The following is a 20,209-nucleotide window of genomic DNA, read 5'->3' as shown; positions in this document are numbered from 1 at the left end:
TCTATAAGACAAATCCCTCCTGACCACTCTTCCCTCACACTATCAATAACCTGTGTTTTGGGGCAATTCTGAGTTGCATACTTGGATAAATGGACACTTGTAAAAGCAATTTAGTCAAACTTGCTCAAGGTAGAAACAGTCAAGGTGTGAATTCCACAGGGTAGATGAATGGAAGGAGATGAGCGCAGGTGTCACATCTACAATCCCAAAGAGAGGAGCCTCAGCCTACCCTGCAGAGAAACTTTGGGGTGAACAGGGCTCAGAGTTTCCACGTCTGAGACAAGGTAGTGGGGGTTTCACATTCTTGCTCATGTGGCTAATGGCAAATAAATGTTGTCCCTGGGTGGGGCACACCACATTCAGTGTGTAAAGAATATACGCTAACTTTCAGGTGAGTGATGGATCAGGAAAACCTGTGGGGTGACCTGAAGCTTTCAGCATATGACATCTTCTCCCATTACAAGTGAACAAGATGGATGAAGCAAAAGGCACACCTTGAACTCTTGTAACACAATGGTGTAACAAGGTAACAAACTCTCAGTGTGATGAGAACCACATCACAAAGGGAGATTTATGGAAAGAAAGAAGGAGCTGTTCTGCACTCAGCTTGGAGGAGCCAAGACCCACAACCTGAGTGGATGGTGGAGACTTAGTCTGGGGACCTGGTTGGGATTGAGGGGCAGAGACCTGAGGGTATGTATCTCTGACTGCAGATATGCAGTGAGTCATCAAATCTGCTGAACAAGAGCCAGGAAGACAAAGTGTCCTCACATCCCAGACTAAAAAGTCAAGTACAACCAAGAGAAGAGATACCACAAAGTCCTGAGAAGAACTTTGGACTCTGACCTCATACCCTCCCCAATTAAAAGGACTGGGTGTCCTACTGGGCGTCCTTGAAGGGGCAAATTCCCCTTCAAGGTAATGGGTAAAATCCATTCTTGGGCTGTGGGAGCTCACAGCTGTCTCCTCAGACAGGGCTGAGGTCTCAGGGGAAGGCAGAGCTGTGGCCTAGACGAAGATGAGGCTGCTGGGACTTGTCCTTTGTCTGGTGATGGCTCCCCTAAGTGAGTGTCCTGGATGTCAGACATGGGGCCATGGTGATGTTCAAGAGTGCATGTGACTGAGAAGGGACTGATTCTCTCTGTCCACAGGTGTCCTGTCCCAGGTGAAGCTGCAGGAATAGGGGTCAGACCTGGTGAAGCCCTCGCAGACCCTCTCCCTCACTTGTGCTGTCTCTGGATTCTCCATCACAACAGACTATTACTCCTGGATGTGGATCCGCCAGCCCCCAGGAAAAAGCCTGGAGTACATGGGGCACATACATTCTAATGGGAACACAGATTACAAACCTTCCTTTGAGAGCCACATCTCCATCTCCATAGATACATCCAAGAACCAGTTCTCCCTGCACCTGAACTCGGTGACTGCCGAGGACACAGCTGTGTATTACTGTGCCAGACACAGTGAGGCGAAGTCAGTGGCAGTCCAGACACAAATCTCCCTGCAGAGAGACAGGAGGAGCTGCATGTTGAGGGTGCTCATGACCACCAGGAGGTGCTCAGGACAACCAGAGGGTGCTCAGATCAATGGGCCACAGAGTCAGCTCCAGGAGCAGGTGCAAATGGAGGATCAGGGCTGGTTTCCTGTTAGCATCTCCAGCTTCTTCTCAATCTAGAGTTTGTCCTTGAGAACATTTCTAGATTTATGATTCTGTGCCTACAACTGACGTTCCTAAATTTGAGAAGTATTGTTGTAATAGGAGAAAACATTCCTGCATGCACCAAACTCAAAGAATCATATATGCAGGCAGAAAAATGAAGAAGGACATTTGAGGCTTGGAGAGTTGTCAGCTCAGGGAGCAAGTCTGACCCCTGGTAAAGGAGAAAGGCAGGCAGTTTGGGTGGAAATTTCCTAAAATTCTATACTGTGTGAGGAGAATCCACCAAGACCATTGGGTTGTCCCGGAGCCAAAGTTGCCCATCTGGGGAACTGTCACCCGGGAACGATCTACCTCAGTATCACGCCCGAGCTCAGTCACTGTCTAGGAGGCCCCACAGGATGTGTGTCTTCAGCACAAACCAGGCTGTGGATTCAGAGAACAGCAGGTGGGTGTCCGGTCCATTGTGCTCCCTGTGTTTGCAGGTAAGGGAAGAGCATTCTCAGGACCAGCACAGTGTTTATGGAACTTTATATAAGAAAACATGGTTTTATGGCTTCTTTTGGCTGACATCTGCAGACAATTTTAATTTCCACATTTACCCCGGATGGATTACTTGTTAATTCTATGCAGTGTTCTGGCCTAGGGCTGCTTTCTCATGAAGAATTTTTAAATGTAGTGTGAGAATACTTGTTGTCCATCTTCATTATTTCCCTCCACGTACAGAGACCTTGGGTAGAAAAACATTGTGTCTTTCTCCACAACACTCTCGACCACCCCCAGGGGGAGAGCAGAGATTTATCTGACTGTGGAATCAAAACAAAAGCTTGTCTTACACACCTCCGAGCTTGAAGAGACTCTCAGCTGAAGTTGTATAGACTTGAGTGTTACCCCATGTGAGGGGACTTTAGTCTCCTCTGCTGTCAGTGAATGCTGCTGACGTCTAATTGTGAGGTTTAGCAAGTAATGTGACCAGCTATCACACCCAGATACATTCCACAACGCATATCACACACAACTTATTTCTGCAATCCACCGTCACCATGACACTCAGCTCCACTCTGTACCATCAACACATCACACACTGGTCCATTCTGTACCATCAACACATCACACACTGGTCCATTCTGCACCATCAACACATCACACACTGGTCCATTCTGCAATCCACCGTCACCATGACACTCAGCTCCACTCTGCACCATCAACACATCACACACTGGTCCATTCTGCAATCCACCGTCACCATGCCACACCACACTCCATTCTGCAATGCACTGTTGCCATTTCACACAAAGCTCCATTCTGCACCACCACAATCAATATAGGTCGTATCTTCATCTCCAATTTCTAGACACCGGTTGCCCCTTATTTCATGGCAAGTTTGGAGAGAGAGGTTGTTACCATATATTTGTCCAAATCTAAACTCAGAATGTGATTAATTGGTCTAGAAAAATCACAAAATGGACACAAATGGGATTCTTAATTTTTACTATACAGTTTCTATGTAGGAATTTCAACGTGGTGTCCAGAAGCCTCTGAACAATATTGTTGTATTTCTCAGTGCATTTCTTTGGGGCTGAGAGTGGGAATACTATCCTAACATTGGTAGATTTGAGATAATTTGAAAGAAATTTTAGTGCCTTTTACTTCCTTAATTTACCCAAAAGCATCATCAATACACTGATGATAAGTAAACAGAAAACCTCCTTGTAACTGCAAGATTTGTGGTAGACAATGCATCAGGAGTCTCTTCAGTGTTCTATGTGCTGAGTGTGGCTCCCCCTACAGGACAAGGACTAGGACCTCCAAGCTGCAGAGAAGGCAGGACAGGCAGGGCAGAGGGACTATTCAGGTTCAATGTTTCCTCTCATAGGAATGCCCCTTCTTCCTTCCCTCACTCTGAGAGTCAGTCATTTGTTGGTGTGGGGAGATGCACTCAAATTTATCTTTGAGGTGTTGATGGAAGCCAACACAGAAGGCGTGAAATAGTTTGCTTCTAAACCTGCTGTCTTAGGGAATGTCCATTTTACTATCTCTCTGTTCTGAGTCTGCACCCCTGTAACCTCCTGTCCCGTTGCACCCCATCTAGAGACTGTGCATGTCCACTGCTACTGCACACTCCATTTTCTGGAAACTTCGTTTGGGAAATGTCACTGCCTTGGTTGAACTCATGTCTTTGATCTGCATCTGGTCCCAACACAGGCCCTCAACACCACTTCCCATTCCATGTGGCCTTGGCATGGGTTTCCATATTCCACAGCTTTCCTTTGCCCCTCCCTCACAGGCCAGGCCATAAATTATGGCAGTGTTGCACCCATCACACCTGGACTTGTGTGAAGGAAAGAACTAACTCAGCATGGGTGTGTTGCTCAATCTCTGCACACTCATGAGAAAGGCCTCTCCTGATGACTGGCCCTTGATCAGTTCCTCGGAGATGAGCCTGAGTCCTTGGAATGTTATTCCTGATAGCAGTGTTTTTGATACTAAGTCCTTGAGACGTCCTCTACTAGTTTTGATCACATACTGATTTATCAGAAACACTTGTTTTTGCTCATGGGGCTTGTGTCTGAGTATCAGATGTCTTTTTTTCAGGTGCTCTATTCCTCTATGATTGGTGCACAATACACAATTCTGAACCCAAGAATCAGGTGAGCTTCCTTGGTTTTCAGATGTTCACAATGCTGAGAGAAGGAAACGGTCCCATGAGAGTCTACTGGGAGAAGACACCTGAGAGTTTATGGCTGGTTTCTCTTGAACTTCACCACAGGGTCCTTCTCCTGGATAATTTTAATGTGTATACTTTACTGCAATACACTTCAGCCACAAGCAGAAAAACTTTTTTTCTGACTTCTGTGTGTATTTCTATGACATTTGAACCTGGGAAAGGCGTTGGGACCTCTTCAAAATTGCATCAAATGTGGTATTTGCTACAAAAATCCTGATACACTGAAACCTTGGTAAAGCACTGTTTGGAAAAAGGAAGGATGACTAGAATGAGGACAATGATCCTTTGATGCCTGGATGGCTACGGAATTATCCATGGGCTGAGACTGCCGCTGGACTGTGATGAGTTGCTAGAGGTCGAAGAGACCACTGGAATTAGAAGTGATCTGCACAACTCCTAAGGAATTGGCTCCCTGGATATTAAAGAAATGCAGTATAATGGTGAAAAAACACAAAATATCCTATTCCTATCTACCTGCAATAGATAAAGAGACAGCTAAGAAAGGGCCTGGGGTGTGTGCTGGCACTGTACCTGGCTTGGATATTTCTCACTTTACGCTATGTGTGCTAGACCCACAGCCACAACCAAAGGGGAGCCTAATGCTGCAACAGATGGCGTGTTCCCACCCAGCGATCACCAAGGAGGTAATCCAGGCGATAGGCTGAGGAGGAGAGTGATGAACCTACTGAAACCTTGGGGAAATTGCATGAAGGAGTCATCTCCTTTTGTGGATTGATGTCGTCAGATTAATGAATACTCTTTACTAAAATGGAAGTGAGAGTGACCAACTTATGAGTGAACTTCTGAACTTCTGCTACAGAGTGGAGGGGCATATTTGAGTTGATACGGACCTCACAGCTTAGTATTGACAAACACATGCTTGTGCAGATCGTACAAACACAGAGCATGTGGTTCACAATGGGTCAAGTATGTGTGTGTGCTGGATAACAGCTGCTCTAAAGTTTGTTCACTTTGAGAAAGAGGATTGTCCTTCCCCTCTTTTCAATGCAGTATGTTACTCTCCAGATGAAAACATCTCAGGAACCATACAGTTATGTAGGCTCAGCTTCTGCTTTTGTTTCTGTGACACTAAGAAAATGGGACTGATACATAAGACAATTGTGAAAGAAAGAGGGGATACTCAGTGTACTGATTCTAACACTGGACAGTCTATAAATGGCTATGAAGGAATAGACTGAAGAAAGCAGACTGTGATGGTGTCCGCATAATGGACTCAGCGCACCACTATCAGGACCTCAGCAGACCAGCAGGAGTCACTGCAGTTTCCCCAACTGTTAACAGACCTAAATACATCTTTATTTATTCTGGAGGAATGTGAAAATCCAGAAGGTAAAATGTCCATAGAGATTTGAACTTGAATAGTCATGGGTGAGGGTGTAGTTTATTAAACGATATGAGGATTGAGGAAAGGCAAAGATCCTTGGCCTGCCCCCAGCTGGGTGCCAGGACATAGTCACATACATGGCCACTATGGCCATGGAGGAGAAGAAACATTTCTGGAACTCCTTGACATGAGACTCCAATGTGCTGTGATTCTAAATCCTCCTGGCATGAAGAATTAATGGGGGCATGTTTAGACGGAGAAGTCTGAGTGGAGTTTATTTGAAGTGGCTCCTTCCCCTTTACATAATGAATTATCATTATTTTGTTTTGTGATGAACTTTGACCCAGAGCTAACATCTGTTGCCATCTTCCTCTTTTTGCTTGAGAAAGATTGTCCCTGAGTTAACATCTGTGCCAGTCTTCCTGTCTTGTATGTGGGAGGCTGTCACAGGATGGCCTGACAAGCAGTGTGCAGGTTCACGCCCAGAATCAAACCAGTGAGCCCAGGGCCACAGAAGCGAAGTGCACAAACGTAATGACTACACCCCCAGGCCAGGCCCATAATGAATTGTTTTGATTGATGTTGTGTATAATTTGAAGAAACTTCCCTTTCCAGTATTGCAAAACAGTTGAAATGCAAGTCTACCTTTGGCAGGTTTTAGTTGAATGTGCTAATAGAAACTTGTAGAATAATCTAAGCTCGCCCAGAGTGTTAATCTAACACAGTGTTATACGGCTCTTGGGCAAAAATAGATCAGTAATTTAACTAATGGCATGTTAATAGTTGGAGTCCTGGTGTCAAGGCAGTCTTTGTCCTTGAGCTCCATGTGGCCTCTGGGGTGGAGCGGGGAGGAAGGTGGCTCATGGAGACTAAGAGTAAATTATAGAGTCTTGAAAAAAGTGATACTGCACAGTTTCTGTAATCCTTGATAAGGTTTCAACAGTGAAAATATACAAGAATTGAAAGGAGTTTGGCCCTCACTTATTTATCTTGTAAATGTTTTCCTTGATCCTGATCTTGGAAAATAGAAAACTATGATTTTCCTTCACATGGGAGGAATTACTATTTACATTCAGTGTATTGCACAGCTGAGCATGGACACCCTGTGTGCTCTGAGCTCTCCAGGATGACTTCCAGCTGTCTGTTGATAGTGTCCTTGTGGCTCTGGCGTGATGGAAAAACTCCCTGGAGCTGACTCACTGCTGCATGAAGTGACCACCCCAGATGAGCCTTTGTCCCAGAGCTCCCTGGTCCTCCCTGCACTGCTCTCCCTGACTCTCCTCTCATATATATCCCCTCCATCCTTGATGAGAAAATCACTCACTTTTTGTGTTATACCATCACTATGAGGCAGGAACACAATTCATTTATTGAATAAAGATTTGTGTCTAAACCACACTTGCTTTATAAAAATTTCTTCAAAGTTTGTATTCCTGAATCATGGGGGTTTGGGTGGAAAATTAGGGAAATCACTCACCTCATGGAGACATTTCCCTTCTTGAGGAACTCCCACGTCTGACTGGAGACACACACATGTCCTCATTTCCAGTAGGAAACACTGGATTAACTGTGTGAGGCTCTGCTGTCTTCCAAGAGCTCTGCAGATGGTGATGGCCTCAGAAACATGGTCATGAATGATCCTGCCTCATTGTGTATCACAGGTTAGGAGGGACTGAAAAGGACAACCTTAGGGCCACATCTCAATATGGAACCTTCAGGGGTTTTGATTCTGTTTGTCTTCTTGCAATATTTTCTTCTTCCCTTCAATTTTTTGTCTGATTTAAAAACCTGTTTCATTTATATAAAACCTGGATAAGGTGCCTGCAGGTCTTGGAGAGCTCTCTTTATGTAGAATCAACATTGCAGAGGATGCTGTGGGTTGCTGGGGTGACTCAAGAATGATGAGCACGTCATATGTGTGTGAGAAACATGGACATTGTGACAAAGGAGGTCATTCTCCTGTCTGATGGGTTCAAGACACTGGCAAGTGAGGCCTGTATGGTTAGTGCACATGCACCACAGTCTATCCAAGGACAATGGAGAATGCACTTGACCTGAGAATGTGCTGAGAATTCACTAAAGGAACCAGTACACAAGTCAGCCTAATGTCTCCCAGGAGGACTTGGTATGAGAGGAGGAAAAGGCTGTTCCAAGATCCAGCCATGATCACCAGTAAAGGAGAATGAAGTGCAGAAGGCCATTTGTGGGGCTGCCAGTGGCAGGACCTGTTAGAGGAACTGTCTTCCACATAGAACAGTACAGTTGTAATAACTCTGAAAATTAACAACATGAAAATTGTGATTGTATTTATTTGTTATGAGAACGATCTCTTCTGCTGACAGAGGCAAAGGCAGCAGCATCGTGGGCAGTTTGAACGGGCCTAGTGCCATCTTCCTGGAGACATGTGAATGTTAGAAGCCCAAAGCTTCTCCTCTGAGACTCAATAAGGGATTCCCAATGACCCAAACAAGGCAGAGGGCATCTTCTTTTCTCTGAGGACTCTGCATGGCATGGAGAAGAGACGGATACCTGGTTAAGACAGAAAACTGTCACAAGGTAGGAGTCATTCCCTGAGCCCAGTGTCAGTCACAGACGAGGATGGAATTCACTGAACCCAGTGTCAGTCACAGATCAGGGTGAAGTCAACACCACAATTAGTTCTAATAACAATAAGTCTGGGACTACACTCAAAACCAAGTGCCACTTTGGTGAGGGACACAATCCCAACCAGTCCCTTCATGCAGATTTAATATGGAAAGTGCTGACCTAGGTTTGCTGAAGCTACAAGAGACACCTATAGCACTCTACAGTGCATCACAGAACAGCACAAAGCAAAGAACAAGCCAGGAGCAAACAGCAGCTCCAAGTGCATATGTGCCAAAAGCTATCAGAGCAGTGGTCATTCCAAGTCAGGAGAAGAAAGACCGCAGTTGTTGGTTGTCAGTGTCCTAGCACCCTGCACACAACAGCAATTGATGTGGCTTCTGCAAAGGCAAGAAGGCCTTGCATTCAAAGCACAATCAGATCTCGACTCTGATGATGCCCCACACACATCAAGAGGACGGGACCGTGTTGATGGCTACATAATGGAGCACTCTAGGATGGGCAGGGCAGGCCTCTCAAGCAGGTGTGAAATGGCTTCAGAAAGCCAGGAGAGGAGACTGGCTCAGGGCTTTTTTTTTCTGGTTGGGGAGTGAGACCGCATTGCGTGTCCTTGTGTGTGGGCAGGGGCTTGTGTGGTTTGACTCTCCCACCAGAGACAAAGGAGAACACACCCAGATTTCTTGTCAGCTTGTCCAGATGTGGTGCAGCTGTGGAGGAAGGAAGGGGAAGGCTTGAAGTTCGTCAACAGGGGAGCATCAACACCTGGAGTCGGACTCTTGTTACACCTAAAAATTGTACTAACAGGGGGAAAAGAAAGACACATGCATATTATGGGTCCAAAGCAATCGGAGTCCATAACAAATGAAAAGAACAAGTATAACTAAGCAAACGACAACAACAGCAACAATAATAAAGCTATTATTGAGAGTTCTTGTTCCGACATCTGAGGAGAGATTGTTCACTGTCTCATTTCTTTGCTTCTTCCAAAGGCTGTGGGTCAACTGTCTGCTTCCAAATATCTGTTGCCTCTGAAAGATTTCTGAGAATCCTAAGGTAGACCCCTTGTACTGGAGTAGCCCTCCAAGGTGTGGAATGCTGAATTGCTTCCTCAAATGTAACATGCTAATCCTGGGACTGACTCTGGAGTTTCACTGATGTCTTTGTTGTAAACACACACAATAATGTCTCTTCAATGAGATTCAGAAGCATTTTTTCTTTGATGTTTCTTTGAGCAGAGACACATCATGGCTGTAGATCCTGAGGAGGATGTCTAGCACGATGTGGGGAGGCAGCTTGAATCTTTTGATGGTGGGAGAGGATGTGAGCATGGCTCATGTGATGGTCAAGTTTATGTGTCAACTTGACTGGGTCCTGTGGTGCTTACGTTTTTCTTGAAACATTTCTCTGGGTGTGTCTGTGATGGTGTTTTTGGATGAGATTAACATTTAACTCCGTATATGAGTAAAGGAGATTGCCCTTCATAATGTAAGTGGGTCTCTTCCAATTAGTTGAGGCCTAAATAGAGCAAACGGTTCACCTACCCTCATGTAAAAGAGGCTTCTCCCTGCTTGGCAGCCTTCAAAATGGGACACTGATTTTTTTCCTGCCTCAGACTCCTACCAAAACATCGGTTCTTCTTGGGTCTGGAGTCTGCTGGTCTTGCAACTAGAACTATACCACCAACTCTCCTGGGTCTTTGGTTTACCACTCATCCTCAATATCCAGGACTTGCCAGATTCCACGATCACACAAGTTATGTGAGCCAATTCCATAGAGTAAATATCTCTCTCTCTCTCTCTCCCTCCCCCCCATATATATGTACACATATGTCCTTTTGGTTCGGTTCCTCTGTAGAATCCTGACTAATATAACTCACTTGCAATATTTATCCTGTCTTTATGCAATAGAGAAGACTCTAGTGTCAGAGACGAATCCCTGAATACATAACCCTGCACTGGCTAAGTCAGAGGGCAATGACAAATGTGTCCTTGCAGGATGAACTGTAATTCCACAATGTAGAAGGAGGACCTTTGGCAAGGGGAGTTCAGAGGTTGCTGAAATTTTGCTGATTTTAATTTAAGGAGGTCACTAGTTCTTTTGACCCTTCCAGACCATTTGGGGTGGGAAGGATATTGTAGTATTTGAGAAGAGAAAATCACTTTCAGAATTATTTCATGATGATTCCTATAAGGAGGGTGTCTCAGTCAGTTCATATAAAATTTAGAATGCCTCAGGTTGGTGACATACATCCAAGCACATTTGTAGCAAGTGTAAGACTGTAACGTTTTGGTAAGGAAAGGCATCAAATCACTCAGACAGAAGACAATCAATAAATGTCACACATCCAAAAGTCAAGGGTGGCATTGTGATGAAAACCAAGGCTTCCAGGAAAATCACAGCCCAGAATGGGAAAGCTAGTGTTTCCTGTGTCTGTGGGCTGGGTATCAGTCTGTGAACAAAGGAGTAGCATGGACACAACATCCTTGCTGTTCTTCTCCTTGATGGAAACTCTCCTCTGTGAGTGTCTCAGAGATTGGCAGAAAAGAGGATGAAACATGAGGGCTCCTCTGTCTCACTGTGTCTGCCTTTCCCTGGGTGTCTTGTCCCAGATGAGCTCAGGAGGTAGGCTCAGGTTTGGTGATGGTCTCAGGAGAGGGACTAAGTCAATAAGGTACCTGGTAGCCAGTGGTCGTGCACACGCTGAGCCTTCCTTCCCAAGGAGAATCTTGACTCCAGAGACACATCCAAGAACCAGTTCTCCCTGAAGCTGAGCTCAATGACCAGCCAGGACTGGGCTATGTATTACTGTGCAAGAGTTATAGTGATGGGAAGGCAGGGTGAGCCAAGACAGAAATTTCCCGGCAGAGAGACAGCAGGGGCTGGGCTGCAGGGGACGCTCAGGACCTCCAGGGAGCTCTTAGGACCCACAGAGCCCAGAGATGAGATTCAGAAGGGGTGGAGAAGGAGATTCTTGTTGGGACCAGAGATTTCCACTCCAAGCTCTATAGGCTGCTTCCAAGGACAATTCGAGTTTTGCCTTTGAGCTCTAATTTCTCAGATTCTCATCACAGCTCAAAAATGAGGAAGTGGTATTGTCTGTTTGTTAATTATACATCTCCAGTGACTAGGGACATCTGCTTCACCAATTTCTCCTATGTCCTATTTTTCATTCTTGACAAAGAGAACGTCCTGAGGGCTCTCAACTACTCTGTGATTGTGAAACATTTCCCACAAGCAGTGACCCCAGTACAGTCCGTACACCTGTGTCCTGAACTCAGGCTCTCTACTCACCCTGGCACACACTGTCCCCACATGGGCCCTTCCTTCTCTCAGGCACAAATGACCCTCACAACACACAAGACCAGAGTCTCTCTCTCCCCTACAACTCCTTATCCTCTTGCTCCTCGTTTATTTGGGTGGATGTGGAAACCCACCCCAATATCGTCCTCTGTATTCTACTGTCTAAATTCTCACTGCATCTCTCCTAGAGCCTGAGCTCCATGGGCCTGGAGCCCTACTCACCCTTTGCAGCCCCCACAGTACCAGGCACAGGAAGGAGGTTGAATAAGCATGTTTGAATTAATGTGCCAATAGTTCATCTCCCAACATTTATCTAAGATATCCACCCACTCATGAATACCCGGGGCAGGATGCACTCATGAATACCCGGGGCAGGATGCACTCAGGTGGTCTTAAGCTGGCCATGCAGAGTCCATGTGTCATTCACACATATGGTGCAAGGTCACACACATACTTTTACAAGACTGGCCTGTGTCAGGTGGGGCACATCCAGCTACTGATCCCCAGGAACCTCTAACAACTCACAGTCCTTATGTTGGAGGATGTCCAGATGGAACCACCTGACGTAAACTGTCACGGTAGATGGCTGACGGGTGACTATGGTAAGACAGAGATCAGGTAATCGAGTGGGTGTGCTGGGCACTCCGCTTCTCACAGTGGCAGCCCATGTATACACTCAGATGTTTGCGAGTTAAAGTTACGTAAAAGAACTGAAGTTGGACTGAGAGAGACTGGAAGTGTGGCTAGCAGAAAATTTTTGAAATGTAGAAAAAACAATGAGCTAATTGTGCTACTTCAGAAGCTGAATAAATAGTAGACAGTAAGTATTACTCTAAGTAAAAATTTTAAGAATATTGTTATCTGACTTTATACTCCCTTACATTCTCTGAAAGTATAAATCAGTTTGATAGTACACTTAAGGAGCTAATGACAATCAATCGTACGTATCTAGTCTACCAGTTCTACTTCAACTTTTGCAGTTAAAAAGGACATTGCAAATGCTGCCAGGTGTTCTCATTGTCTGTCTTTATATTCACATTCGGTACTTAGAGCAAAGCACTGACATTAAATGTGCGCTGCTCCTCTCAAAATCTTTGACGGATGGAAAGAAATCTTGATAATGTGCAAGCGTCATGCAGCCTGTCTTGGTTCAGAGTGACCAATAGGAGACACGTCACTTCCACAACCCCCAACCAGGACATATGATGGGATAAGCCCAATATGGTATTAAAATAAAAAGTGACAATTTCTTGAGGGATATACAGCCTAAAGATTTGGGAATCCTTTCAAAGTCATTGAACTGTAGAGAATTCAATAACAGGAATTGTGCATTAATTAGGGGTGTAATAACCTGCTCTCACTGTCATTAAATACTTAATTTTTGAGAATGGCAACATTGTATTAATTTTACAGTGAGCCCTCACTCACTTTGTGCAGTCATTCTGCTGGTGACTTGAGACCATGTAAAGAGTCTTTGATGTAACATCTTTCAATATTCAGGGAAATATGCACTAACAGGATTAGATATAGGCTGGGTGTGATCAGATGTTTTGAGATTTTTTAGTTCAGATAACCTCATGTGTTGGATTGCTTTCAGGGTTGCATAGAATATGGAGCCATTTGGGCTTCCAACAGCAGTAGCATCCTCTTTTATTCTGAAGAACATTTCTATATCCACTAATCATGAAGGTGGTCCATTATCTCTACATCAAGGTGAACAGGATTAACTCACTCTGTCATGTAGGTCATTTCACCTGTTTAGATCTGTTACATATATATACATATAAGCTAGCCTACTCTAGTCAGCTCACATTCTGCCTTGGAAAAATATGAGTTTATTCATGTGATCAAATAAAAATGGATCATGAGGAAAGTCCAGAAGAATTCACACAATAGATCCACTAATTCATGGATGCCTTCACAAAGCATGCAGTGATACAGCCCCCTAAAATCAAAGCCTGAAGCCTGAGCTGAAAATAGATGGGAGCTGAACCCAGAGTCTAGAGATGACTTTTGTCACTTGTGCTCCTCGTGTGCTCGGGAGTTCTGAACAGGGAGATCTCCAAGCTAAGATTATATTTTCCAGGCATTTCCATGCTCTGTAACAGGAGAAAAAAGATATAATCATATCTCCCATGTAAATTGGAGTTTGAAATAGGGCAAGATGCTACTGGCGGGAATGCCAAGACGCACCCCCACTTTGGGAAAATCTACCCTTTTCTAATAAGATCTAACCCAAAAAATGCCATGTGACCCAACAATTAAAATGTTTCATATATTGCTGGAAGAGATACGAATTGATGGTCCGTGTCTATGGTTAGCAATACTGTAATATATAGTTAAATTTTTGTTAAAATGATAGGTCTTATGCTAAATGTTCTTTTCAGAGAAATGAGGCAGGGACAAACTTTTGGAGGTGATGCCTTCCTTGATGTTTTTGGTTTTGGTGATGATTTCATGAGTGTGTAATTATTGGAAAACATACCAATGTGTATACATTCAACATGCACAATTTTTGGTAAGTCAATCAAGCCTCAATAATAAAAAATAAAACAACCTAAAAATCTATCTTCACACAAAAAGTTTTATGCAGGTATGTATGGTAGCCTTATTTACAGACAACACAAAGTGGGATGAACCAAGACATCGTCCAATGTAGGAATGAATAAACAATGGCTGCTGTATAGAAAGAAAATGGGGAAAAAGCAACACATACAGGAACATGGATGAACCTCACATACATCACCCCACATGAAAGAACCCAGCTCCAAAGTGCACACACTGTCTGCGTCCATCCGTCTGCTATGGAACCTGCAAACTGAAGGCACTTAGAGACGATCAGTGGTGGCCAAGGCTGTGGAATTGAAAGGGGTTGACTGGAAGTGGAAATGATGTATTTATGTGAAGTGATGCAAATATCCTCTATCTTGATTATGATGTTGTTCACATGACTGTGTCTGCTTATAATATTTATATTATTCCTCCACAAAGGTCTAATTATCCCACTTATATGATAAATATTAATGAAATTTTATTCAAAAATTTTTCTCTCAACACTGTGTATTCTGGCCAGTCTTACCTTGGTACTTTTTCAGAGGTTGTGGATAATGGATTTTCCTATCAATAGGTAGATATGTAGTTCAGTTAATGAAAATAGTCTCTAAGAAAATGACTATAGCATTGGCTGATTGGTATGGAATAGACGTTAGAATAATTTAAAAAATGAAATCGAGGTGATTGATGGATAGAGTATGGAAAACTTTACCTATGTGGCTTCTTTAACTATTACAAATTATACCGAGTCTTATTGATCAATGGACAGGAAACTCATTGCTTAATCCTAAAGGAGAGACAGTAATTTACCCCAAAGAAGACAACAAGGATGCTCCTGGTGGGCAGAAGGGTCACCCGACATGAGATTTCAATGATCATAAATATTAGAGTAGAGGGACACTGTAAGAACACAGAAGGATGGAGCTCTTGCTCCTGATCATCCCAGAGCCCAGGACCCCCTGACATGTAGGATCTTGAGACCAGCAGGAAGGGGAAGCAGCAAGAGCCCTGGGGGAGGGGAGGTACTTGTCTGCAGGGGGCACTCAGGACCCTCTGACAATGGGTCCCAGGCCCAGGGCAGGTACAGAGAGAGGCTCAGGATAGAGGGGTTTCCTGTCAGGGTCTGAAGTTTTTGGTCTTGTGAGCAAATCTGTGCCTGGGGCCCTGTCTGTGTTTTCCTGCCTCTGAGTCCCAATTCTCCTTTATGACATCAGACCCTGGGAAAATCTGTCAGTTACTCCTCTGGAATCACCAGCTCGATAATGGGAAGATGTTGGATTATACAGATGTGTAGTCTCTATTCTTATTTGACCTCATTTCCATCTAAAGGTGTGATTCTTTCTGATGTGTGCAATTAGGTTCATCTGATCTATTCATTGGGGTGTGTAAGGATGATTTATCACAGACCCGTAGGCAAAATTATACAACCTCCAACGCCTCAAAAGCGGTACGAAATCTTCTAGCCTGCCTATGCCAACAGTGTAGGTATTCAGATAAAATCATATTTATAAATGTCCAGCCTACTAGTGTAGCGATTAAGTTTACACATTCTGCTTGGCAGCTGGTGATCACGTGTTCAGATCCCAGGAGCAGATCTAGAAAGCATTCATCAGCCCAGGCTGTTGTACCGTTCAAAATACAGAATAAAGAAAGATTTTCACAGATGTTAGCTCAGTGATGATCTTCCTCAAGCTAAAAGAGGATGATTGGCAACAGATGTTAGCTCAGGGCCAATCTTCCTCACAAAAAAAAAAAAAAAATTAAAATCATAAACTCTTACCGTAAAGAGAGTAGGAGCCTCAAAGGACTATCCCTTTTTCTAGAATTATGCTTATTCCAAAAGTACATCACGTGTTGTTTTAAGAGTGAAAATATGATGTTTAAATATTCAGAATTGTGGATGCTTTGTTGTATTCTTATGGTTTGCGAAGATGATGTCTATGTTGCCAATACCCTATAGTGTGTCTTAAAAATTCTGTAAAATCTATCTGTCAGATTATCTATCTATCTATCTATCTATCTATCATCTATCTATCATCTACATATCTATCTATCTATCTAATCTACCATCTATTTAGAGTGTACTCATCTACCTTGGCATTTATCCTATTGGCACATGCTTTCAGGACTATGAACATTATCTCTCAAATTTCTTATTAGACTCCTGATATTAGATCCCGATAACTTCCAAGTTAGCCCTTCTGTTATTTTCAAGATGGTTATTTGAATACCCACTCCATATGTAAGTCGTTGATGATCTCTGCAGTATCACCAGATATGTTATAACTTTTCTATAAAATTGATCACCACTACAGTTAGTAAATAGCTTCCTGTTTGAGGTGGATTTCCCAGAGGAAAACAGGAACCCTCCAACCACAGAAACCATTCCTGCAGGTCCCACAGAGGGTGGCCTGGCAGTGGTGCAAGTGCATTTGAGGATGGAGGCGCTTCCTTCATTCTTTACAGAGTGGTTTCTGCAATCAAATCCCTTCCAAGTGAAACATCAGGAATCAGAGGAGCCCCAGCCAATCTGTGCATTGGACATTGTTGTTCAGATCAAAAGAAGGTCAAAAGAGCTTAAATTAAAATAAATCTGATCTCCGGGAAGAGGGGCCTTTATTTGTCATTGCATTTACACCACAATTGACATCAAATTTATGTTTCCACGAAATTGTATTTCTATTAGTTGTTAACATTTATCATATTTAATCTTTCTTTAGATTTGTGGAGGTGTTGGGAAATAACGTTTATCCTTTTTAACATCTATTTCATAGATATTGGGATTAAATTGATTTTTGATTTACTCATCTGTTCCAACAATGATCAGAAAGGTGTGGCTGTCTTTGACATGTTTCCACCCCAACTTCCTAGAGAAAGTGCTCTCCCTTTGAGACCAACATGCCTTTTGGGCTCACTGAAGAGACACCCTACAGGGGCCCTCGAAGGACTGTGGACCCTGATCAGTCCCTCCCCACTTATAAGGACTGGGCTCACTCATATGCAAATTTCTCTTGAAGCTCTAGCCTAAAATCCACTCTTGGGCTGTGGGAGCTCACAGCTCTCTGCTCAGACAGGTCTAGGGTCTCTGAGGAAGGCAGAGTGTAGTCTAGAAGAAGATGAGGCTGTTGGGTCTTCTCCTTTGTCTTGTGACGGCTTACCAGGGTGAGTCTCTCAGATGTCATACCTGGGTCTATGGGGATGGTTGTGACTGCATGTCACTTACAGAGACTGATTCTCCTTGTTCCCAGGTGTCCTGTCCCAGGTGCAGCTGCAGGAGTCGGGCCCAGGACTGGTGAAGCCCTCACAGACCCTCTCCCTCACCTGCACTGTCACTGGTTACTCCATCACCAGTGGTTACTACTGGAGCTGGATCCGTCAGCCCCCAGGAAAGAGGCTGGCGTGGATGGGCTCCATATATTATAGTGGTAGCATTTACTACAGCCCATCCCTCAAGAGCTGCATCACCATCTCCACAGACACGTCCCAGAACCAGTTCTCCCTGCAGCTGAGCTCCGTGACCACCGAGGACACAGCTGTGTATTACTGTGCCAGAGACACAGTGAGAGGAAGTCTGTGTGAACCCAGACACAAACCTCCCTACAAGGAGAAAGGAGGGGCTGGGCTGCAGGGCGTGCTGAGGACACCAGGGGGCATTCAGAACCTACTAAACACAAAGACTGGAGGCAGGGTCAGGTGCAGAGGAGGGTGGGGAAGGGATTTCCTTTGGGATCAGGGAGATCCTCTCCAAGGTCTCAGCTGCCTTCAGGGAAATTTCCTGTTTTCTTCTTGTCTCTCTATTTTCTCATTTTCACAGTGCAGCCAACAAACAAGGCTGTCAACTTGCCTGTGTGCAGATGAGAGAGAACTAGAGACTAGGAAATTTTCCTTCAACTTCCTATAGGTTCTGCTGATGCGGGGTCGGTGAGCCGAGGAGTTGAAAGAAAGATTTCTTAGACTCTCAAGATCTGGCAGTAGTGCTCTTTTATTTAGAGAATAGTGTGGAATAGCATGGGGACACGACCCATTGGCAGTCAGAGCTTCTGCTGCCCTGAGTTGAAGGTTAGGGCTAATTTTATAAGGCATGGGTACGTGACTTATTTTTACTGGAAATAAGAAAAGATGATGTAAAAAGTCATTAAATGATTTCAGTGCAGATGGGGTCTGGTTATTGTGCGGTCATATAACTTTAGATATGAATCTAGCCATATAGATCGGCATGCAGGTGAGGATGCCCCGGGCTTCTCTCCCTGGGGCAGTCCTAATTCATACCATAAAAAAGTCCACTGGGTCATATAGTTTGGCATGTAGGCCAGGTCACCTTGGGCTTCTCTAGCTGGGGCAGGCTTAATCCACATCACTGCTTTTCTGGCTTGACAAAGACAACACATTGAGGATTATCCTCGTCCCTGAGAAACACCAGCACAGTCCAGGCACTTTGTGTGCTGAGCTCATGTTCTCTGCCCTCAGAGGGGTGAACACTGACCTCACATGTTGTGAGCATCCCCCTAGGACGTCTTCCCCATGGAGTTCTTTGTTCTCCTTGTTACAGTTTAAGCTATTGCTAATTATCCATTTGGGTGGACATTGAGGATCAAGGATTGCCTCCTTCTGTAGCTGTATCTCAGTCTCCTGGATGGAAAAGCAACCAGCAAGGGGATGCAGCACTCATATTTTCCCATGAAACGAGCATGAGGATAAGAAAAGGATGAAAAGACCCACAGCTTTGCTGGGCCATGTTCTGGATGTGCCTCTGAAAGCGGCTCTGGGGCCACATCTCTCAGCTTCCCCACGGGATAGACCAGGAACATGGGAACCAGCTGGACGCAGTCCTGAGCCCTGCCCACTCTCTGCTTCCCTCCAGTAGCCCACCCACCATCTCCCTCTGTTTTCTATTTCTAAATTGTCACTGAATGTCCCTAGACTCCAACTTCATCAGGCTGCAGCCCTAATCACTCTTCCCAGGTACCCCACCAAGTGCAGACAGGAGTCAGGCTCAATAACCAATCTCAACAATGATGGTGGATCCCTAAAGTTGTGCTGAAAGAGGAATCTGAGGCTTAAGATATGTCTCAGAAGAAAACGAAGTGTCAAAAACAAATATCATGATACGAATGCATGGCCCATGAAAGAAATGTTAAGAAAAGTTAATTGCAATTTAAACTTAATTCTTTTGCGCTATATAGAGGATGAAAAGTCACACCATAGTCTGAGCTAAAATTTCCTCTGTGGTAGTTTTCTCTGTTCCTCTCGCAGTTCCTATTGGTTTCCACTAGGGTCTTCAGATAGTAGTTTTGGTGGCTTTCTCTCTGCAGATTAATTACTTAGTACTTAGTGGTGATCAGTGAGGTGGGTCTGGATGCATGTCAGCGGTAGGTGCTGTTCCTCTGTCCCAGACAGAACAGTCTTGGGTGAAGGGCTCTCTAGGAAACTTCTCAATCCGAGAGGAGAAATATTTAAAGGGAATAGAAATGTCCCTAACTACATGGCCTAAACTTTTCCCACTACAGCAACTTCATCACACTCCACTTCAAGAAATCCGTTAAGTATTTCTCATTTATTCTTGTTCTAGTTTATAAGCCGTCTGGCACTCTCTGCCCCAGATAAGCTATTATCCCCATACTGTTTCTCTTGTCGACTACTTGTTTGTCTCCAGATTTCAGTTTTGTTGTTTGAAACATAAATTCGATCATCTGATGTACTGAAGACAGTTCACTCCATTGCAGTTTTCCAGCATAGTTGTTGTTGTTCTCGTATGAAGAGGAACCACGTTGTCCTCAGCCATGTACAGCCCACAGCTGAGCAGCCCTTATATTTCTTGCATCCAAATCTGGAACAATCCAAATATCAATCAGAAGCATAACAGACAAACACATTGTCATATAATAAGTCTGGGAATACCTCCCGTCATTACAGTCTATGAATGCTGGGTACACAGAAAAATGGTTGTGTTCACAAGCAATGATATTGACTGAAAAAATACAAATAAAATACACATTATATGATTCATTTATATAAATTTTAG

The 20,209-nt window shown here is 44.1% G+C and overlaps 1 gene segment (V, D, J or C); it reads left to right on the top strand.

The window, feature by feature from the left end:
* Positions 1-1,018: 1,018 nt before the first annotated feature.
* LOC139045803 (immunoglobulin heavy variable 4-30-2-like) lies at positions 1,019-18,741 on the top strand. The segment is given in 7 exon segments: positions 1,019-1,064; positions 1,152-1,463; positions 3,048-3,070; positions 5,369-5,372; positions 12,098-12,105; positions 17,495-17,746; positions 18,697-18,741. Coding segments are annotated over 7 exon segments (690 nt in total).
* Positions 18,742-20,209: the final 1,468 nt, after the last annotated feature.

The sequence above is a fragment of the Equus asinus genome, chromosome 7 (genome assembly GCF_041296235.1).
Source record: "Equus asinus isolate D_3611 breed Donkey chromosome 7, EquAss-T2T_v2, whole genome shotgun sequence".
In the NCBI taxonomy this organism is placed as follows: domain Eukaryota; kingdom Metazoa; phylum Chordata; class Mammalia; order Perissodactyla; family Equidae; genus Equus; species Equus asinus.
The sequence above is the reverse complement of the archived record's forward strand: the minus strand, read 5'-3'. Positions and strand labels throughout refer to the sequence as shown.